The 21,917-nt window shown below is 56.0% G+C and overlaps 1 protein-coding gene across 11 annotated transcripts in view; it reads left to right on the top strand.

Moving 5' to 3' along the window:
• The window catches only part of TCOF1 (treacle ribosome biogenesis factor 1), a 37,685-nt gene extending 16,176 nt beyond the window's left edge, over positions 1-21,509 (top strand). Inside the window, exons 14-28 of one of the 11 annotated variants that reach the window (XM_032337319.1) lie at positions 2,963-3,100; positions 3,292-3,477; positions 3,560-3,745; positions 3,908-4,048; positions 6,205-6,312; positions 10,567-10,753; positions 12,256-12,389; positions 13,971-14,084; positions 14,389-14,611; positions 15,096-15,181; positions 15,680-15,860; positions 17,973-18,518; positions 19,454-19,551; positions 20,319-20,362; positions 21,027-21,509. In XM_032337319.1, coding sequence (XP_032193210.1) covers positions 2,963-3,100; positions 3,292-3,477; positions 3,560-3,745; positions 3,908-4,048; positions 6,205-6,312; positions 10,567-10,753; positions 12,256-12,389; positions 13,971-14,084; positions 14,389-14,611; positions 15,096-15,181; positions 15,680-15,860; positions 17,973-18,518; positions 19,454-19,551; positions 20,319-20,345 — 2,355 coding nt within the window. In that variant the 3' untranslated portion in view covers positions 20,346-20,362; positions 21,027-21,509. Of the gene's footprint in view, positions 1-2,962; positions 3,101-3,291; positions 3,478-3,559; positions 3,746-3,907; positions 4,049-6,201; positions 6,313-10,566; positions 10,754-11,021; positions 11,937-12,255; positions 12,390-13,970; positions 14,085-14,388; positions 14,612-15,095; positions 15,182-15,679; positions 15,861-17,972; positions 18,519-19,453; positions 19,552-20,318; positions 20,363-21,026 lie in introns of those variants that run through there. The other 10 variants (XM_032337318.1, XM_032337320.1, XM_032337316.1 and 7 more) reach the window with 10 other exon arrangements.
• Positions 21,510-21,917: the final 408 nt, after the last annotated feature.

Raw genomic sequence — 21,917 nt, 5'->3', positions numbered from 1 at the left:
GCTCTGGGGCCTTACTTTCTTCCAATGCACAAAATAAAACGGCTAATCCCTCTCTAGGGGCCCAGCTTTATAGCCTGACGCCCTGTCAGAAGATGGTGCCTTACCCCTAGCTTCAGGAGGCCTGCCTTGCCTGTGCTGAGACAGGCAGCTCTGATAGGAGTCTTGTCTGAAGGATAAGGATAATCAAGCCTCTGTTGCAGGGTTCTGGTGGGGATGAACTGAGACTCCTTGTATGGCTTCCCTCGCAGAATGCCATCTGTGCACACCGAGTGCGTCCCGCACGCTCAGTACTGCTGGGGTCAAGTGAGTCACACAGTCTCTGGTCTGCTCAGAGACCCTAGCCAGCTCAAAGGAAGCTGTCCATGTGAGAGCTGAGGTTCAGAACAAAGTAACAAAGATAGGAGTGGCTCTGGAAAACCAGATGTGTCAGAGACAGAGAAGGAGGTGATTCTCCCTTGAAATGCCATAGGAAGAGAGCCCTTGTGTGAAAGGGGTGGGAGAAATGGCCAGCTGGGCTGTGATGATTGGCTGAATAAGTGAGAGGATGCCTTTAGGGCCTGATCTTGTGTTGTATGTTGACTGTACATCTTTTTCTTCTTTCCTTTTTTTTTTTTTTTTAAGATTTTATTTATTTATTCATCAGCACAAGCAGGGGGAGCAGCAGACAGAGGGAGAAGCAGGCTTCCCCACTAAGCAAGGAGCCTGATGTGGGACTCGATCCCAGGACCCTGGGATCCTGACCTGAACTGAAGGCAGTCACTTAACCAACTAAGTCACGCAGGCATCCTTGTTGATACTACATCTTTCGACATTACATTTGCTTACCTGTTTTCTTGGCTTTTGTAGATTCCTTGGGATTTTCTATATACAAAGTATGTTGTCTGTGAACAAGGGCAGTTTTACTTTTTCCTCTTTAGACAGCGTGTATTTCTTTTTCTTGCCTTACTGCCCTGGCTAGACCCTCAGGTACAATGTTGAATAGCAATGGTGGGAACCGCCAGCCTGGCCCTTTTTCTCATTTAGGGTATAGCATTCAGTGTTTTCACTGGTTAGTATGATTTTAGCTTTTTAGCTCCAAGTTTTTCAGAGATGCCCTTTATCAGGATGAGGAAGTGCTTTTTTCTTTCCTTTTTAAGATTTTATTTTTTAGTACATTCTACACCCAACGTGGGGCTTAAACTCACAACCACAAGATCGAGAGTCCCATGCTCCACTGACTGAGCCAGCCAGGTGCCCCCAAGGAAGTTCTTTTCTGCTCTTAGTTTGTTGAGTTTTTATTATGAGGTTTGGAGTTGAATTTTTGTCAAATGCTTTTCTTCTCTTGAAGTGATCTTACTGTTTTGTTTTGTTTTGTTTTCCTGTCTTTAATGTGATATTTAAATGTGATTTTTAGGTATTAAATCAACCCTTCGTTCTTGCAATAAATCCCACTGGGACATGCTGTCTGCTCCTTTTTTGATGTTGGATTTGGTTTGCTACAGTTTTTGCATCTATATCCGTCAGGAATATTAGTCCGTAGTTTTTGTGTGATGTGTTGGCCTGGGTTTGGTATTCGGGTGACACTGGCCTCGTGAAATGGGTTTGGTAGTATTCTGTCCTTTGTTTCCTGAGGGTTTATGTTGGATTGGTATTACTTCTTCTTAGTAGAATTCACCGAGAAGGATACGTGGGCCTGGATTTTTTGTGTGTGGAAGATTTTTTAATTATTAAGTCAATATCAAAAACTATTATGGGTCTATTCAGGTTTTTTTTTTTTTTTTTTTTTTTTTGCTTCTTGAGTCATATTTCGTACTGTATTAACACTTGTGAGGTCACCTTAGTGCTGGTGTCTGTATGCTTAAGTGAATGTAAAAGACCTTGCTCTTCTCTGGAGGACTTTTCTATGCTGATGAGTACCTTGACCTTTGCCAGACATAGTCTGTGCTTGAGAGGGCTTTCTTTCTTGAAGTACTGATTCTTAGTTTCACTTGGTCTCGTGTGGATGGGGAAGTCACTGATCAGATGACATCTCTGAATGAGTCAGGGGCCTAGAGACACTTAGATTCCTCATTCTACCTCACATTAGCACAGTTTGCTTTCACAGTCCTGTCCTGTCTTTGTTGCCCTCATCTTTCTAGGTCTGTGTTTGCTTGGATACCCCGAGAGAGTTTGGGGGGATCCCTTGGATATCAGTTAAGATTAGGTTAAACTGAAGAAAACCTCAGACGGCCATGGTTTTCTATCTTCTTCTGCCATCTTGAGTACCTGGCTCCTGCCTCATATGCTATTATGGCTGCTAGAGCTCCAGCTGTTACCTCAGCATTTCTTCCAGCTGGAAGGAAGAAGACCATGTTTTCGGGGTGCTGGGTGTCTCAGTGGGTTAAGGCCTCTGCCTTTGGCTCGGGTCGTGATCCCAGAGTCCTGGGATCAAGCCCCACATCGGGCTCTCTGCTCAGCAGAGGGCCTGCTTCCTCCTTTCTCTCTCTGCCTGCCCCTCCACCTACTTGTGATATCTCTCTCTGTCAAATAAATAAATAAAATCTTAAGAAGAAGAAGACCATGTTTTCAACTGTGTAAGAAAGTTGAATTGTATACTTGACTTCTATTCTGTTAGCCAGAAGTTAAACTCACGGCCAACTAGCTGAAAAGGGAGCCTGGAAAAGTACATCTGCTCTGGGTAGGCTCATGCTTAGCTAACACTAAGAAAAGTGCTCACAATAACCAGTTTATGTGCCAGGAACCATGCTAAACACTGTGACTCTCCCACTTAATCCTCATGGTAACCTTGTGGGTGGGCATTGTTGTTAGCCCCATTTTACAGAGGAGGAAGCTGAGGCCACAGAGGTTAGTGATTTGCCCAGGTTCGCACAGCTATTAAATGGAGGAGCAAGAATCCAAAGTCCAGCATCTGACTCCAGAATCAGAGTTCTTGGTTAACTGCATCTCATCTTCTCCCTTCTGTAATTCTTGTTTCTCTTTCCAGATGAAGGCCTCTGTAAAAACTCCTCAAAACAAAGCCAACCCAGCTCCCACCAGAGCAGCTTCAGCCAAAGGGGCAGCATCAGCTCCAGGAAAAGGGGTCATGGCAGCTGCTCAAGCCAAGCAGGAGTCCCCAGCCAAGGCAAGTGGGTCCAGAAGCCCAGGAGGCGCCAGAGGTGGGGTGGAAAGGAGGACCACACAGTTGGCTCAGCCTAGCCAGGGCTCTGCACAGGCGGGACAGACTTCTGCACAGTCACACCGTGAGTGGGCTAACCTAAACGGAGCTGTGCTGTGTGCTTCCTTCCCTAATGCCGTTACCTTCTCACGATGCAGGTAAAGCCACCAGCGAGGACTCCCCAGAGCAATGCTGTCTCAGGCAGGAGCCAGGGGTCCATGCCAGCTGTGGGAAAGACAGTGGCCACAGCAGCCCTGGCACAGCCAGGGCCAGTCAAGAGCCCACAGGAGGAGGACTCCGAGAGCAGCGAGGAGTCGGACAGTGATGGAGAGGTCCCCACTCAGGTGAGGCCCGGGGAGAGTAGAGAGCAGCTCTTGCAATTCCTTTGGCTCTTTCCCCTAATTGTTTCTCTCACTCCTGGTGAAGCCTGCAGGGAAGAGCCCCCAGGTCAGAACTGCCTCAGCCCCCAGCAAGGAGCTCTCCGGGAAAGGGGCTGCAGTGGCCCCTCCCAAGAAGACAGGAGCCATAGCCACCCAGGCAGGGAAGCCGGAGGAGGACTCGGAAAGCAGCAGTGAGGAGGAGTCTGACAGCGAGGAGGAGGCGCCAGCCCAGGTGAGGCCTAACGAGGAAGCCGCTGCAACACCAGGCCTCTGAGCTGCCACCGCCCTCTCCGCACTCAGGACTTGGGTTCAGGGCCAGGTGAGGAAAGAAGACCAGATGAAAGCCATGACTCCCGAACCCTTACCCCAGCAGCCGTCCTCTGTGTCTCTTTAGGCAAAACCTGCTATAAAGCACCCTCAAACCAAGGCCTCCCCGATGAAAGGTGTCCCAGGCACTCCTGTACCCATTGAGGCCTCCGTAGCCCGAGGAGACACGCCAGCCCCACAAAAGGCGAGACCAGCAATTCCTGCCAAGGTAAATGAGCCTGAGAATACCAGGATGTCACAGGGCATCTTGAGGCTTGGGCTGTGATGCAAGTACCAGGAGGCACCAGGGAGCTAGAGGAGTCCCCTCCCTCACCTGGGATCCCAGGGAAAGTTTAGCCGGTTGAAGCCTGGGGAGTGGGGAGAGGGAGGGAATGAGGAACCGACTTTGCTGTGGATGGTTACCCTTCTGTCTGTGCAGAAGGCAGCAGGAGTAGCCTCGTCCTGCCAAAGTTCAGGGAAACAGACTCCAGGACAGAGAGGGCTCGTGCGTGTGATGGCCTCGTAGCCGACATTGAGTGTTGGTGTCCGAAGAGGCAGTAGAAGGCGGTGGCAGATAGGCAAACTGGAGAGCTCTGGTCCCAACTAGAAAGATGGTCCCTGTCAACTCCAGCAGCCGATTATGACCTTGTGGAAATGTACCTCTGTGTGGCCACATCTCTGTTTCTTAAGGGAAGCTAGAAATCCTTGTGCCAGGCCGAGCTCCTCCTCTCTTAGGTTTCTGGGTTTGTTTGGTTTTTTTTTTTTTTTCAGGAGCTAAACAAGCACCAAAAAGTCTGTTAAATGCTTCTAGCACTGACCACTGTCTTCAGTGCATCAGACCAACTACGAACACTCTTTCTCACTGGCAGAGATAAAGGGATGAAAGGTGTTGGCCCTGCCCTCATGGGGCCTATAGTCAGTGGGGCAAGATGAAGTAGCTGGATTATTGGAGAATATTCTGGTAGTGCTCTGTCCAATGGAGCTGGGAGAACAGGCATCTAGCGGCTGGAAGAGATGATTGAGCAGAGCTTGAAGGAAGACCAGGGGTTCACCAGACAAAAAAGTAGAGCCAGGCACTCCAGGGTAGGGGTTTGCCAAGGGGAGGCAATGTGAAGCCAGGCAGGATCCACCAGGGCCAGCCGTCCTGTAGGCAGTAGTCACTTCTAGTTGCTTGTCACGTCTATGGGGGCCTAAGTGCCAGACTGAGACACAAGGGTCCCAGGCCTGTTCAAACACGGCAGTATTTTGGTTTGTTTTTAAAGTTTTAAGTGGGCTCCTGAATCAGGACATCCTAATTTGGGAGAGAAAACCTAATTCCAAGAGCTTAAAGGGGATTGGTTACCTCACAGAGCACAAGGCTTTGGGGGAAAGCTGCTCCAGAGGTGGTTCCTTCAGTTCGGCCTCATGGGTGACCCAGATTTCTTCCACCTTCCACTCGCTGTCATGGCAGGGCCGCAGCGTCCCCAGAAAAGCTAGGACGTCCACTAGCTGACCTCCCTTCCCCTCACCCCCTTGTCCAGATCTAAGGCATGGGCTTCCCCTGCTCAGTGACGAGGGGCCTATGGTTCTGCGATTGGCTGGGAGAGGGGGCCACCAGCCCTAGCAGAGCGGAGTTGGGTTTCTGATAGCGAGGAAGGCATGGGGCACAGCTGTTGCTGTGTGCGGTGTTGCCGACCCATTTAAAAAGTAGGAGATGACACAATTCAGGATCTCATAGCTGCTCTTGAGAAACCGGACTCGGACAGTGTAGGTGGCTCTGCTGCTTTGCCTGGCCAGACTGAGTAGCGAAGCGGGTGGGGGACTCTGGCCCCTGCCCTGGGATCCCCTGAGCTGGTCACCGCTGGTGCCTGCTGCTCCGTGCTCTCCTCCTCTGGCCCCCCCACTGTGGCTCCTGCCCAGCCAGCCCCTCTCCTTAATGCCTGGTCTGGCAGGAGGGGGTGGAGCCTCGGGACACTTCTGGCTGGCTCCTGCTTTTTTTTTTACCTGGGGGTGTTACAGACAGATAGAACATGCTGGGACCACTGGCTCACCTCTGCAACCTTGTCCTGGACTGCTGTCTCCTCTCCTCTGGACACCTGGCCAATAGCACTCCAGTCCTCGGGTCTTAGTGGGGTCTGACTCCTACGTCCCTTTCAAGTTCCGAGTCAGCCTTGGAGGGGGCATCGGCAGAGTGCAGGCCTGGGTTTCCAGGGGCCTCAGGGCATGCCGAGCCAGCCGCTATCCTCCCGTGCATGTAGTAGGGGGGCCATGCTGCCACCCGTGGACAGCCAGCATATGGGAAAGTCCTTGCTCCCTGGCCGGGGTTTCCCCACCCCAGTCCCTCAGTCGCATTCCCCATCGGCTAACACCCGCTCTCCCCTGCCTGTGTGCTTGTTCCCCCAGAAGGAGGGCATCTCCAAAGCTGCCAGAAGCAAGCCCCTGGCACCAGTAGCCCCAGAGAAGAATGCAGAGGGGTCCTCGGAGAGCAGTGACGAGGAGTTGCCGTCCAGCCAGGTAGGCCCTTCCTTCGCTTTGGACACCACAGACTCAGGGCAGCAGGCGCTGGGGGTGGGGGGAGAGTGAGGGCAGACCTTTGCCATTTAAACAGCACCTCACAGTCTCCTGGTTGATCTGTTCATCTTCATGGTGACCCCGGGAGGTAGGCCGCAGAACATCATTGAACATCCAGGCTTCAGAGCCAAAGCGGGCTGGCTTTCCTAGCTGCCAATTCCATGACCCCAGGCACACCCTCCCCGTCTGAGGCCAAGGTGTCTGCCCTGGCAGCAGGCAGGGTGGCGGACCTCCCTTCTGCGTCCATGCACAGCGTGCTGCCTGATGGGGCATGCCGGTTCCAGGAGGGCCTATGCTGTGGCCCACTTGAGCCATCAGGACTCAGAGCCCAGTGAGGTGAAATCCGTTCCCCCATGATCTGTAAGAAGCCAGGGCAGGGGCGATGCTGGCCCCCTGCTCCCTGTATATCCCTGCTTGCTCCTTGGAATTGAAAGCCTTCACCATGGGGCTTGTTGGAAACCGATGGGCACATCTGGGATCTCACTCCGGTGCCCGTGGTACACATTCACATTCTCTGCTGCACCCGCCAGCTTCCCCAGACTCACCACCAAAGGTTGGGACCAGGCCCACCTTGTCTCCCCAGCTTGCTGAGTCCAGGCCTCTGTGTAAGCCCAGCCTTCCCAGAGGATGGCAGTGCCCTTGTCCTTTAGCCCCAGCTGCCTGGACGCCTCCACCAGGTCCCCTCAGGGTCCCTGGAGTCCTACAGTTACCAGACCCTCTCCTCAACCACTCCCTCGTACACCTGCCGTACCATGTGCTGATTGGCCCACCGGGGAGGTCAGATGCCACGTGCCACCCCCAGTGACAGGGTGGGGTGCTCGCTGCTGTTCCCTGCTCTGTAGCACAGGTGACAGGAATCCTGATGAACAGCTACACCTGCCATTACCGGTCACTTTCTGGGGGCCAAACCCCATCCTCTGTTATCCTGCTCGGTCCCCACCGCAGCCTTTTGAGGGTAGTCCTTTTATTCCTGTTTGAAGGAGGAAGGAGTGAGGCTCAGAGAAGTTGAGTGACCTACCCCGGTGTCCCATGGCCAGAACAAGTGGACAGACCTGGCGTTTGAATCCAGGCCATCCATACTGTGCCCAGGGCCGCCGGGCCTTACTGTCCGGCAGTCCCGGCACCCTTAGGAGGCCACCTCCTTCTCTGAGCAGATCCGGGACAGCTGGGAGGAGGGGGCTGCTGCGCCCTGCAATGCGGGGGCCAACACAATTAAAATGAACATCATGCTTAAGCTCAACCATTTAATTGGTGTGTTAGTCCTGAAGGTTCTGGAGTCCCTGTTAAAAAAGAAGCAGGAAAAAAGTTGGCATTTCATGTGTTTCCCTCGGAGGATTCAGGGCAGACGGCACAGCCTGAGGAAGCTGCAGCCTCTCCTCCCTGCCGGGGGCTGCTTAGCTCCTTCATCCCCAGCTCGCAGAGCATGATTAGTCTCACTGTTATGCATTTGTCAGGTACTTCTCCATTGACACGTTTCCCTCTATTTTTGTTACTGTCCTGTCTGGAGAAAAGGGACCAGTGTCCATGGAGGGCAGAGCCTCAGGCTGGGAGGCGGGCGATTGTGGCTCCATTCCCAGGCTCCCTCACTGTGCCCAGTCTCCCCACCTGCACTGATGGACCCCAGCCTCTTTTTCTGAGAGAGACCTCAGAGGGGAAGGTCTGTGGCTCCGCCCTCTTCGGCTGGCATAATGAACCCCAGGCCAGGGTCTGTGCTAGGGTATGTACCATATTAAAAAGACCTGAGCTCTTCCCTCAACATTTTGGGTCGAGTCTGAGATAAAGACCGTAAAAAATTGAATTAGAGTGTTAAGTCGGAGCCTCAGCATGGTTGGTCCCAGAAGGAGTTCCTGTCTGGTGCTCCAGGACTTCCAGTGTAGCTCTGGCAGAGTTTGCTGGTCACCCTGGGTGAGGCCACTTGCCCTCTCTTGAGCTTCAGCCTTCTCATCCCGTGGGGTGACATTCCCTGGGGGCTGGAGAACCACGGGGCTCCAGGCCCATCCCTGGAGACTGGGATTTCCCAGCCCTTTCATGTGGGGCTGGCCCAGGACCTGCTGACTAGCCCCCGGGCAGTTCTATGAGGGGCTCTTGGGTGCCTTCTCAGCTCTGTCCCTTATTCCCATAGTTAACAGCCGGGGCTGGTCGGCCCCCCCAACCCCAGTCGGCCCCAGACTGGAATGAGGGCACAGCTGGTGAGCCCAGCTGTGACAAAAGGCCCCAACTTTGGTTCTGTGGTAGGAAGGGAGTCCCTGCCTCCCCTGGAGGCCCTTGCTACCCGGCACCTGCAGGGAGGCTCAGCCAGTGTCTGGCTGCATCAGCTTCCCGTGAATCTGTCACCTCTGTGTGCTGTGCTGTGCAGTTTCAAAGCACATCAGAGCCCCTCTGGTGAGCGAGCCCAGCCTGGGATTACTAATAGCCCTGTTAACAGGTGGGAAACTGAGGCCCTCAATGCTCAGGGGCCTCCGCACATGATGAGGTCCAGCAGAGGTGGGATCAGAGACGGGTTTCCTCAATTCCCTGGGTCCCACGGCCCACCTTTCGAACGGTGCGCTGGCACTGCACTGCTGTCGGGTCCTGGGCTCAGCCCCCGACCCCTCGTGTCCCTGCCCTCCAGCGCCACGCCCCCTGCTCCGCCCACGGCGCCAAGGCCGTGTGGGCAGGTGCAACAGGGAGGAGGAGGCTTTGCTGCTGAGCTGCTTTTAACATCCCAGACGCTATTGTTTGCCTCGGTGGGTTCGGTGCCTCTCTTCGTCCCCGACAATCTGTTCCTCTGTCTTCTCACATATATATAGATCCCCCCTCCCTCAACTGTAAGCCTTCTCCCACTTTCCATCCTTCTCTCTTTCATCATGTGGGAAGGCAGGCTCTGGAAGTGGCAGATCAGAGCAGCCGCGGGGGAGGCTGTTTGGCAAGGGTGGGAAGGGCCCCAGCCCAGCAGAACTCCCACCCTCGGGCGGGCCCCTCTCTGCTTGACTTTTCATGGTGCCTCTCCCACCGCACCCTGGGCCCCAAAGGTAATGGGTGAGATGGGGTCCCAGACCTTGGCCTTGGGCAGCTTCCTCCGGCTGCCTTGTGTTTTCCCCCAGGCCAAAGAGGGCATGGAATTCAGACAGACTCTGATCTCTGGGGATGGAAGGTGTGGGCTCATCCGGCTCGCTGGCTCCAAATATGTGAAGTGACTTTGCATGCCGTGGGCATATCCACTGGAGCTGTGACCTTCGCCTGGTCACAGGATCCCAGGGAGCAGCCTCTTTCTCTCTCTTATGCTGCCTTGCTGAAAGCTGTAAAGCCTGCCCAAAGATAGAACAGCGTGAAGAACCCCCACGAGCCTTCCCCAGCCTTAGCAGGGCTGCCCTCGTGATCAGGCCCACTTTGTGCAAACCCTCCACTCCTTCCCCAGCACCCCCAGGTTCCTTTCTTTGAGAGGACAGCTGCCGTACATACAACATCACCCCAAGAAACTGGCCTGCGTGCTGGGCATCCCCGCTTCCCAGAGTGTCTCACGAACAGCGGTCTTTATCTCTGGTGTGTTCGGATAAGAGTTCACACAGGGCCGCACATGGTGTTCAGTCCCTTAATATCTTCGCCTTGGCTTTTCCTCTGTGCAGTTGGTTTGCCGAAGATGTGGGCTCAGAGTGGATGGCTTGTGGCACCCCGGGCCACAACTTAGTGGGCCGCTCCAGTGTCCCTGGGGCAGGGGCAGCTTGGTTGTGCGCAGCTCCACAGGGGCATCTTGGATGACAGCCAGGCTGCTGGGGGCATGCTGCTTAGAGCACCCGGCTTGGCCAGCGTCTGGCCCTGGAGTCAGCCAGAGGAAGGCAGGCTGAATTGGCTCTTCTGCGCTTGGCTCTAGTTCAGGGAAGGTGTGCAGCCTTGGGCAACTCTTCTCTCCTCTCTGGACTTCTAGTTCTCCCAGCTGTGCAGTAGAGCTAGCACTGCTGACACCTCAGGGGCTCCAGGTCTGTGGGCTCAGGGGCTCAGGCTCAGCCCCTCAGCGGCTGTGAGGTGCTGTGTTGGTCTTAGCAGGTGCATGGGCCGGGGGCGTGCAAAGAATGCTATGGGCGGCTGGGGTGGCCTCTGCCTGCCCGGTGGCCCTGAGTGCTCTGGACCCCTTGCATTGGCAGCCCCCCACCTGCCCTCCCCTTTGCCTGGCCAAGCCTTTAATCACTGGGGGGATATGTTTTGTTTTTGTTTTTCAAGGTGATTAAACCCCCTCTGATTTTTGTCGACCCTAACCGTAGTCCAGCTGGCCCAGCTGCTACCGCCACGCACGCCCCAGCTATAAACACCCCAAGGAAGGCCCGGGCCTCGGAGAGCACTGCCAGGAGCTCCTCCTCTGGGAGTGAGGATGAGGATGTGATCCCCGCGACGCAGTGTTCCACTCCTGGTGAGCACAGGCCTGCCGTGCAGGACTGAGTCCCATGCAGGGCTGGGTTGTGTGCTGCGGCCGCCAGGCTCACCCAACAGGAGCTGCCGGCGCATGCATGCACGCACACACGCACACGTGTGCACACATGCAGCACACGCACAGACCTCACCACGGCCGGAAAGGGGAGGCTGCTGGCTGAGTCACACGGCACACAGCTGTGGGTCCAGAGGGGCCTCAGGCCAGGTCTCTGCACCCGACATTGGTTCGTCCTGATCTCTGTTTCCAGAGACAGTTTGCCGGCACTTCTCTGTACCAGCTCCAAGGGCTAGAACCCACGCCAGTGGCCAGAAGCTGCAGGTAGCTGATTTCTACGTAATGGAGGAAAAGCTTCATAACGACTGACTGCGTGAACGGGGAGAGGGCTGTGAGGTGGTAGTGAGCCTCCCAGTCCTGGTGGCATGTACAAAGGGTTAGGTAATCCCAAAGGAGACATCGTAGGCAAAGATCCCATCTCTCGGTGGGAGACAGGACCCTGTCTGAGGTTTCTATGACTGAGAATCTGTGATACTCCCGATGCCATCAGGGAAAATGGCTAATGTTGTTATTATGACACTCCACAAGGATGATAAGAAGACTTGGTTTTGGTAGGCTCATTAAGTACAGAATAGCTCCGAGGAAAAGATGTCACTATAATTCCACTGTCTGGAATAATTACTGCCATTTTAGAACTGTTCATTTTACAGGAACCGCGGCTGTATCTGTGTTTTTAGTGAGCTCCTACTGTGCATGCATGCGCCATAGTTTTTACCTGACCGACGGTGACATTACGCGTTTACCATGTGATTCCTGCTGGCCATAGAGCTGTCCTTTGGGTGGGCAGTGCCATGCTGGAGGAAGCTATGGGCTTCGTGCGTGGGCTTTGGGGCATACACGGAGCGCTAGAACACACAGAACTGAGCCTTTGTAGATCACCAAGATATTCTTACGGAGACTCTTCTAAATGCAGAGTCCCACTCCGTAGCAGTGCTCCCCAGCATTGCTCAGAGTGGTGGCCCGGCCAGCTGAGGGGCGGTGGCGTGGAGGACTGAAGGGTGGGAAGAGCCGGGGTGAAGTCCTGGGGTCACTGCCACAGCTGATTCCCCTGAGCTTGCAGCACGGAGCTAGCGATGGCTCCTGCCTGTGAGGCTCAGGGAGGGAGCTTTTTTTTTTTTCTTTTTTTATTTATTTTTGTGAGAGAAAGAGAGAACATGAGCAGGGGAATCTGGGGACAGAGGGAGGAGCAGACTCCCCACCAAGCAGGGAGCCCAATGCAGGACTTGATCTTAGGACTCCAGGATTGTAACCTGAGCCTTAGGCAGACGTTTAACGTACTGAACCACCCAGGCGCCCCCAGGGGGAGGGCATTGGACAGGCTTCTGCTGCAGGTGCCGTGAGCACTGGGCCGTGTCCCCAGGAAGGGCTGATAATTGGGGATTATGACTTGTGTACCCTGACTTGCACCCCGCCCCGCTCTGTTTCAGCCAGTAGAACCAGCACAAGTGTGCTCACGGCCCAGCCAAGGCCAGCCGTCAGAGCCAACGCCGTGGGGACCGGCAGTGGCGCGGTGTCTGGTCGGATGTCAGAAGGCAAGAAACAGGAGACACCCATTGCTCAGGTACCGGGTGGGCAGGGGTGGGCCGTGCGAGCTGGCAGGGGCGAGGGGGGCTCCCTCGCTTCACGGGTACTGCTGGGTCGGACTGCCGTTGCTCTCCTCCAGCCCTGCGCGAGGAGCCGCCTCCTCGCCACCAGCATCTTCCCCGGCTTGGCTGCAGTGCCAACTGGGCTCCTGGAGACCCCTGGGCTGAGGAGGAGTAGCAGCATGGGAGCATGGCCTCCAGGCAGAGCCAGGGTGCAGCTCACGCCCCGCGGCAGCCCTTCCAGCACCCTTGCACTTCTGGTTTGTTTTCTTTTTCCCTCCCGGTTTGGAAGTGCTGTGAACAAATCTTGCCTGTTCTTAGTGGGCATAACAGTGATCTCCTGGCCTTCACCATTTGCGGTGCGTTTCTTTTGGGTCTTGGCCTGAACCTGCCGCCTGAGCAGGGTGGATTTAGCGGCTCGTGGCGCACGAGCTGAGGGCTGCCCCTCAACAGGACCGCAGAGGCCCGTACAGGATGAGGCAGGGCCCGGGCCCAGGCCTCTTCACTCCTCACTGCACTCCTGGGCCTTGCGGGTCAGCTTTCCCAGCCCATTGCATGTCACCCCCCAAAGAGGACAGGAAGGAGCTGGGCACCCTTAGCCCAGAGGGGCTCATCTCAAGCTCCGGCCCAAGAGAGGCTTCCTGGGAACATGGGAGCTGGGTAGCTGCACACCGGTCACTGGTCACTGCAGCCGGAAAGCCCACCGCCGTTCAGCCAGCGGGGTTGCCGAGTGCGTCTGCACGCCGGGCACTGGAGACACCATGGTGGGGACAGCAATGGGGGAAAGTCCCTTCCTTCATGGGCCGGGCCAGGAAACAAGGAAGCCAGAAAGTAAAGCACTCGCCAACTAGTGGGTACTTTAAGAGAAATTGGGTATAAACTAGAGAATAAGGCGGTGAGTGGCTTTAGGAAGGACAGGGGGAGCAGCCTCCCTGAGGCAGCAATATCGACGCTAGAGAAGCAGCCAGGCCAGGGCAAGCCAGTACTCCAGGCGGGGAACCTGGGCTGGGGCCCCCTGGGGAAGCGCGTGGGCAGGGAGAGCTGGAGGAAGCAGTAAGGCGAGCGGGGCCAGGCCAGACAGGCCATGGTGCGGGCCGTGTGGGCCACGCAGCAGCAGAGATGTGGGGGTGGGGCTGGAAGTTTCCACGGTGGGGAGAGCCCACCCAGCTCCTTTCCAGCCCGTCTCCCTGAGGAGGGGTCTGTGTGTGGGCAGGAGGGCCCCCGGGAGGCCTGTGGGGAGGCTGCAGCCACCAGGCTGGGGACTGTTCCCCAGTGCGAGCGCAGATTGAGTTGGGGGCTTCGGGTAGGACCCGGGCTGCTTCCCTCCCCTGGGGGGATCCCCTGAGAACGGTATGATCAGCTGATAACTGAAGCCTGGCCCCGTTTCCTGCCCCCATGGTGGCATCAGTCTTGACTATCCCTCAGTCTCGTCCTCCAGCCCCACAGCTCTTTGTGCAAGTACAGGTCCCCTCCTCCCCCAGCCAGGATCTGACCTGGGCCTAGCACAGATGGCATCCTGGGGACTAGCAAGTCTCAGGGCTGCCTGTGGCTGTCCACAGGTGACAAAGAGGAGCCCTGCTCACCTCCCGCTGACCCAGGCTGCCCTGAAAGTCCTTGCCCAGAAAGCCAGTGAGGCCCAGCCTCCTGCTGCCAGGACCCTGTCTTCCAGTGGGGTGAGCTGGGAGCCTGGTGGTGGTGGTGGGACCAGGCGTCACCCTGGATGACAGAGCACAGAAGGGAGGGCACAGACAGGGGCCCGAATCCCAGCAGCAGCACTTACCCGTCCTGTGATTAGCACACACATCCTGACCTCTGCTGCCAAGCTGAGCGTTTGTGGGAAGGGTGCTAAGTGAGGCCTTGGTGCAAAGCAGCTAACAGGCGCCTATGTCGGAGGTAACTGGGGTGTTCAGTAGGCACCGAGTTTATTTCCCTTCAGTTTATCTTCTGTTTCCTTTTTTTTTTTTCTTACCAAATCAGGTTGATAATGCTCTGGGAACACTCCCTGTGCCAGCCAAGGGGACCAACAAGGTCAGAAAGCCTGAGGTCCCTGCGCTCCAGCGTGCCACAGCTACTCCCACTGGACGCACCAAAGCCAAGGCCTCTGACACCTCCAGTGACAGCAATGACAGCAGCGGCAGCTCCTCAGGGAGCGAGGAGGATGCTGACAGGCCCCGGACGGCTCCCTCGGCCCCCAGGCTAGGTGAGGGACCCAGGAGAAGGCTAGGTGGGCCCAGAGCAGGGGAGTGGTGGCGTGGTGGAGTACAAGGCTCAGGTCTCAGCTCTGTATCTCCAGCTGTTCTGTGGCCTGGCCCTGTCATCCCCATGCTGGGCCTCAGTTTCCCCACCTATACAGCCACACGAGGTGGTTGGTCCAGATGATACCAGAGACTTTCCAGCCCTACTGTTGGACTGCTGCCAGCTTTTTACCATCAGGCTCCCATAGCTGGCCCCCTAAAATCCCAGGATTATGCTTCCCCCACGGAAAAGCAGGGAAGCATAAGTTGGGCGTTGGGAATTAGAACAGAAGGTTTTGGCATTCAGAAGTCTTGCTTAAAAGGCTGCAAATAGCCATTGACCTTGGAGGGAGTCATAGGAGCAGGTAAAGCCTGGGCAGGAGGGCAAGGGACCAGTGGAAGGCTCAGGCCATCCCAGGTCCTCCCAACAGGTGGCCTGTGCTCCCCCAGTAGGTCCAGCCCCCTCCACGACCGAGACCTTGGTGGAGGAGACCACAGCAGAGTCCAGCGAGGACGAGGTGGTGGCACCCTCTCAGGTAATGGTGAGGGAGGGGACTGGCCCCTTGGGGGCCTGGGGGCGGGCGCTGAAGGCCACCTGCTACAGTGTGAGGCCGAGGCCGTCCCCCACAGTGGGGCCCTCTCTCTCCCCCAAGGCTCTGTTTTAGCATGCCATGAGGGGTGGACTCCGAGAACCTGTGGAAAAGGCTTGCCTTGATTTTAGCTGAGTCCCAGAAAAAAAGACATTTCAGAACAGATGGAATTTCTTTAAGGTTATCTTCTGTACACGGCAAGCAGTAGTGATTTTCCATTCTCGTTAGTAGTAAGAGATTGTCTTCTTAAATGTACCCGATGAAAGTCTGTATTAATTAAAATAGTGCAGGAGGTACATTCAAAGGGCTAACACGCCCCCTCACTGGGCCTGAGAGCCAGCCTGATCTTCAGGGCTCCTGGGATGGCTTCCGCACGGCAGGCTCTGCCCTCAAGGGTGGAGCAGGGTTCTGCCTCGTTCAGTCGTTCAAACTGGGTTTCTTCAGTCTCTCCTCTCAGGTTATGTGACCCCTGGGCCGACTCTGGCCAATTCCCAAGCTTCAAAGGCCACTCCTAAGCCAGACCTCAACCCTTCGGCTTCTTCTACTTCTGCCACCAAAGATGCCCAAGACGGCAAGCAGGAAGTGGAACCCCAACATGTAGCAGGTGCCGTATCCCCTAAAACAAGTGAGTCAAGGGCCACAGGAGAGACAGAGTGGGACCCGGAGGGACAAGGCAGTGGGCCCCTTCTTTCCCTGCCTTAGGAACAGGCCTACCGATAAGGTCCTGTCTGTCGCAGGGGCATCTCCAACCAAGGCCTGGTGCCCCACACCCAGGTGTCTGGCTTCTATGATATGGAACGGCCTGGAAGTCAGGTTTTCCATCTCTGTGGGATTCTGGTTTAGCCGTAGGGTGACCCTTGCCCTAAGTGGTCTTGGTTCTCTGTCTCCATTAACTTTGCTTCCTAACAAAGGGGCTTGTGGTATGGGGGCTAGGAACTCAGGGCAGCTCAGACAGAAGGCAAGAGCCACTTTTGGAGAAGTCTCTAGCACATGGCAGAGACCTCTGGTGATGGGCTGACTTCTTGTGAAGCCTTGGACAGGACCTTGGCCACACTGGACCTCTGTGTCTAGTCACACAGGGCACAGTAGAGCCATCCAGGGAGTGTCAAAGCATGGCACACAGAATCGTCACATAGTGTTGAGAGGGCAGACCGGAGTTGCTGAGGTCCCCCAGCCAGGGACTTCAGCCAGCTCTGACTTTGCCAGCGCTGAGAAACAGGTAGCTGTGATGGGCATGCCTGCAGCAGCCCTGGGCATTCCCCAGCTTGGGTGTTCTGCGGTGTTTGCAGACAGGCAGCTGAGAAGTGGGCTGCGGGGAAGGAGGTTGCCAGCGCGAACCGTGCCCTCCTCAGCTTCCCTCTCCCCGCACCCCCTGTCCTTGCCAAAAAGCACTAAACAACTGAATCGGGCCTCTGTCTGCCTTGGGGACCCTTCCGCCTCCTGCCGTCTTCGCCTCCCCTAGCCCACCACAGCCCTGGGGCCAGAGCTGCGTGAGCTCCCGATGGGGGCCCACTGTCTGCTGCTGGGAACAGCCCCCAGCCCCCAGCCCCGTGACGGGGAGCCGGGCCGAGCCCCTGGGCACAGCCCCCGGGCGTCTTTCAGAGCCTGCATGTAGGCACTCTTGTGTCTGTGAGGCCCAGAAGGAGCAGAAACCTGCTGAGGTACCTGGGGAGGTAGGGGCAGCAGTGGGACACCGCTCATGTCGCCCTGCACCCACTGCCCCAGCCTTGGCTTTAGCCGCAGCTCGCCGCTGCTGGGTCAGCAGAAGAGTCATTGCTCACTTTCTTCCCCAGCCTTCTTGGTGAGAGGCGGGTGCTACAGGGAGACATTTTAGAGGGGGCTGTGGTCGGTTTTTTTCACACGTGTAGTCAGCACACAATTATCAAAGGAGAGCAGAGGCGTGGAAAATTCTAAACAAAGGCTGCACCAGAAGTCACTCTGGCAGGCAGCAAACCTGCTTAGTCAGCTGCCACGTGTGTATACACCATGCCCCTCACCCCCTAAGCTGCCTTGTCCTCTGACCAGCTTTCACCATGAATCTGTGACTTGGAACAGAGGCCTCACTGTTCATCTAAGCCCTTATCTTATAAATGGGGACACCGAGGCTGTGGGAGGAGCATGGTTCCCCAGCGCACTGGTGATAGGCAAACCTGGAATCCAAGTCCCTTGTCTCCCATCTCTGGACTTCTGACTGGACAATACCGTCTCCCTCCTATCTGAGCTTTCATTTTGTTAATAGAGTTCACACCCCCTCCTTAAGATTCTGGAGTCCTTTTCCATCTCCAGCCTGACTTGAATGCAAGGAGACGAAAGAGCTAAGTTAAAAAAGCTAAGTTAGGGGTGCCTGGGTGGCTCAGTGGGTTAAAGCCTCTGCCTTCGGCTCGGGTCATGGTCCCAGGGTCCTGGGATCGAGCCCCACATCGGGCTCTCTGCTCAGTGGGGAGCCTGCTTCCTCCTCTCTCTCTCTGCCTGCCTCTCTGCCTTCTTGTGATCTCTATCTGTCAAATAAATAAATAAAATCTTAAAAAAAAAAAAAAAAAAAAAAAAAAGCTAAGTTAGAGGCTGCTGGAAAGGTGTGAGGCCAGAGGTTGGGCAGAGTGACTGCTGGGCCGCCCTTTCCCTGTCTGTACCATCGTCAGAGGAGGTGGACTGTGTCCCTAGATCCCCTCCTTGGCCCTTGTACGGTAGCCTGTTTCCTGGCTCTCCCTGATGGTGACCCCATGTCCTTTCTCCACAGGCAGAAAAGAGGCTAATCCCACGTCTCAGAAGCCCCGGAAGCCCAAGAAGGAGGCCGGGAACCCCCAGGCCTCAGTGCTGGCACTGCAGAGTGACATCAGCCGGCGCCTCCTGAGTGAACCCTGGCCCCTGAATGAGGCCCAGGTGCAGGCCTCGGTGGTGAAGGTCCTGACAGAGCTGCTGGAGCAGGAGAGGAAGAAGGCTGCGGACACTGCCAAGGAGACCGGCAGGAAGGGCCGGGTGGGCCGCAAGAGGAAGCTGTCGGGGGACCAGACGGCCGCCAGAGCCCCCAAGAACAAGAAGAAGAAGCAGCTGGTGGCTGGGGAAGGTGGGGAGGGTGCTGGCTCGCCAGAAAAGGCCCTCAGGACTCCCAAGGGGAAAGCCAAGAAAGATGGAGCAAGTGGTAACACCAAGGAGAAGGAGAAAGAGGCTCCCGGCTCCCGAGGAGCCAAGGAGAAGCCAGAAGGGGAGCCAGGGACACTGAAGGTTGAGGTTGGAGACCAAGGCAACCCAAAGAGCAAGAAGGAGAAGAAGAAATCTGACAAGAGTAAGTGGCTGGCCAGCCGCAGCCCGGAGCAAACTCCTGGGCCTCCAGTCAGCACACCGTGGGCGGGGGGCAGGGGCGCAGTGGGCACCGAAGGGAAAGACTGCCGACTGGTTTGTGTGCGGCCAGGGGATGGTAGTGGCAGAGCCAGAGCTGGATCTTGGAGCTCCTGGGCTGGCCTGCCCGGAGACTCAGAGAGGCAGCCACAGGGCACGGCCTACTTGCAGACCCCCAGTGCTCGCTTGCCGTGCGCTTCTGCTTCCTGCTTCCGTGGCCCAGGCACCTGGATAGCAGGTTCCCCTTGGAAGTCACGGTCACCGGCCCTTCCTGAGCTCCGCGCTAGACCCTGTGTGCTGTGGAACCTCCTTTCATCCAGCCTTGTCTCTTCCATAGGTGATATTCCCGTTACGGTAGAATGTCACTTCTTAAAGTAAATGTGTACAAGTTTTAAAACGTGAGTAAAAGAAAAATAGTAATAGTCCAGGTGGTCCGTGTATGGGGCCGAAAACCATAAGGCAGGCCCATGGCCACTTGGACCAGTGTAGGTGGTTGCAGGCCTGGGGCCTGTGTTTTTTGTTTTTTTTTTTTTAAAGGTTTTATTTATTTATTTGACAGAAATCACAAGTAGATGGAGAGGCAGGCAGAGGGGGGGGGGGGGGAGCAGGCTCCCTGCTGAGCAGAGAGCCCGATGCGGGACTCGATCCCAGGACCCCGAGATCATGACCGATCAAGCCGAAGGCAGCGGCTTAACCCACTGAGCCACCCAGGTGCCCCCTGGGGCCTGTGTTTTGATGGGTCCCCAGAGTGTGGGCAGCACTGAGGACCTGGCATTGGAAAGAGTGGTTCTAGGATCCCTTGAGACCAGCCCTATCTCTTGACATTGACCTCCCCCACCACCAATGCTTCTGTTACTTAGGGGGTTTACTTTGTTTCTTCAGAAAAGAAAGACAAGGAAAAAAAGGAAAAGAAGAAGAAAGTAAAAAAGGCCTCAACCAAAGACCCTGACTCGCCATTCCAGAAGAAAAAGAAGAAAAAGGTAGCGTGAGTTCTTGAGCAGTCTCTAGCCGGGAGAAGGACCCAGACCTAGTCCCCAGGGTGAATGTGATCAGCCCCATCTCGTGTATGCCAGACCTGGTCCCCATCCCATGCCCGTTCTCAGGGTCCAGGGGTTGGGGGCTTGTGAATTGTGACACACTGAAGATGGGTGGAAGGCTGGTGCCACCCTGAGGGGAAGGGACTTGTGTGTGTGTGTGTGTGTGTGTGTGTGTGTGTGTGTGTGTGTGTGTGTGTAGAAGCCAAGGGACTGACCCCCGTCTTTTTCTGTGAGGTAGAAGGATGTTCTTGGGACAGATAAAGAAAGGAGAGCCTCGAGGTCGGGGGCAGGGAGGCCAGCCAGGTAGGCTGAGGGGAGAGGAGACATTCCCCAGGATTTGTGTACCCCAGCCAGGGTTGTGTCCCCCAGCCAGGATCGTGTCCCCACTGCAGAAATACACCTCTCCGCTTTATGGGTTCCAAAGGCTGATCACCGGAATAGAGGGCCCTCCACACCTCACACGGGTCCGTTCTCGCTGTGGCCAGTGGAGCCTCAGCTGTGTTCAGAAAAGCTGAGCATTTGTTGGCTTCAGCCTCCTGGGCAAATGGGGCCCCATCCCTGCCCTTGGGGACCCCTGTATACGCAGTATCTTGTTCTGGGGAGAGCTGTGAGTCCTCAAGAAAGAACCATCACATATGCTTCTGGGGTGGGCAGGGGTGGACAGCGTACGGGTTCAGGCACAGGAGCCTCTCATGCTTGTCTCCCCACAGAAGAAGACGGCAGAGCAGACAGTCTGAGGGGCCCACGGCGACAGGTATGCTTTGGGGTCCAGGGATCCCTGCCGACCTCCCATCTTGGTGAGGGTGGGAGCGTAGCTTTAGCATCTGGCCTGGTCGCAGGGCCCAGGCAGAGGGAAGGAGCGGGGACCTCAAGGTCAGTGGGGCCACTGAGGCGGTGCCAGGAATCAGAGCTGCAGAATCAGAAGGATCCAGAATAGTGATGGCAGCAAGCAACACAACCCTCCCTGGGTATGGGCACTGGGGTAGTGCTGCTTTGCAGAGGAGGGTGAGGCTTGAGGTCAAGTACAGCTCGGAATCTCCCCACCACTGTTCACTTCCTCTTCCTTGTGTTCTTGTCATTTGAGAGCATTCCTTGTTGGGAGGAAGACGGTTTCCTCAGGATAAGCCATTCCGATGGAGCTGTGCTTCCAGGTGGTGGGGAATGGGCTGATGGGACCCCAGCAGCCACCAGCCTCCCGGAAATGGCAGGGACCCAGAGCCCGCCTGGCTGGCAGTGAGGATTGAGTGAGGCGGGGCACCAGAGCGCTTGGCTGCATTTCTGGGACCCAGTCTGTGCAAGTGTCCGCTGTGGCTCAGGCTTCTCCCCTGCATCAGAGACCCCAGGTTTTGATTTTATTTTTTTCTCTTTGGAGAAAATGGTCGGGAAATCTCACGTCTGGATGTGTTTCCTTCACCCAGGGATTTCCTAGCCAAGTGGCGACCAGCCCTGTGCCTCAGCCCTCTGCCCACCATGGGCTGGAACTGAATCTTTAACTCCCCTTCCTCCCCAGAAGAAGCCCGCCAGCCACTGTGTCCGCGCTGGCCGAGCAGTGAGCCCTGAGGGGAGGCTCGTCCGAGGGGGTGGCGGCCAAGCGTCCAGCTCTGGGGACTTGCACTCACTGACTCCACGTCTGACTTCTGTCCTGACACAGATTGCTTCCTAGAGATGTGTACAGTATATATATATTTTTTTAAGTGACCTGCCCCTCTCCCTTCAAACCCAACAGGCCCAGAGGCCTTGGACTTTCCACCTCTGGGCCCTGCAGACTTAGCAAGGCCCAGCCTACAGCTCCTTCCACGTCTCTGGTCTCTGGCTGATGCAGAGGCTTTGTCCTCTATCAGTTTTCCTTGTTTGTTTGTGGTTTTTTGTAACAACTCAGAAAATAAAAGGCTTAAAGGAAAGGTGTGAGTTCCTAGTGCATGCGCGACATCTGTTTTGCAGTTGACTTACTCCTAGAAGGGAGAGTCTGGCTGACACTTGGAGGTGAACAAACCACAGCACAGGGTTGGCTCTGGGACGCTGGGGTGAGTGGAATGGACAGGTCGCCAGAGAACGAGACTCCAAAGTGGCCTCTCCGCTGAGGGGGACTTTGCACGTTGTCACGGTTGTTGGGTTAGGGGCAGGCCAAGATCCAGAGGCAGGAAGTAGAAGAGGGGCAGTGGGGGGTGACCACCTTTGGAAGTTCGGGTGTGAGCTGGAGGCAGGTCCCCAGAGGTAGGACCGTGGGCAGAGTAGGAGCAGGTAAACCAGTTAGGATTGAGTCGCCTTCGTGTTCAGATAACGAAGGTTCTAGAATGACAAAGGCAAGA

Source organism: Mustela erminea, chromosome 3 (genome assembly GCF_009829155.1).
Source record: "Mustela erminea isolate mMusErm1 chromosome 3, mMusErm1.Pri, whole genome shotgun sequence".
Taxonomy (NCBI): Eukaryota; Metazoa; Chordata; class Mammalia; order Carnivora; family Mustelidae; genus Mustela; species Mustela erminea.
The sequence above is the reverse complement of the archived record's forward strand: the minus strand, read 5'-3'. Positions and strand labels throughout refer to the sequence as shown.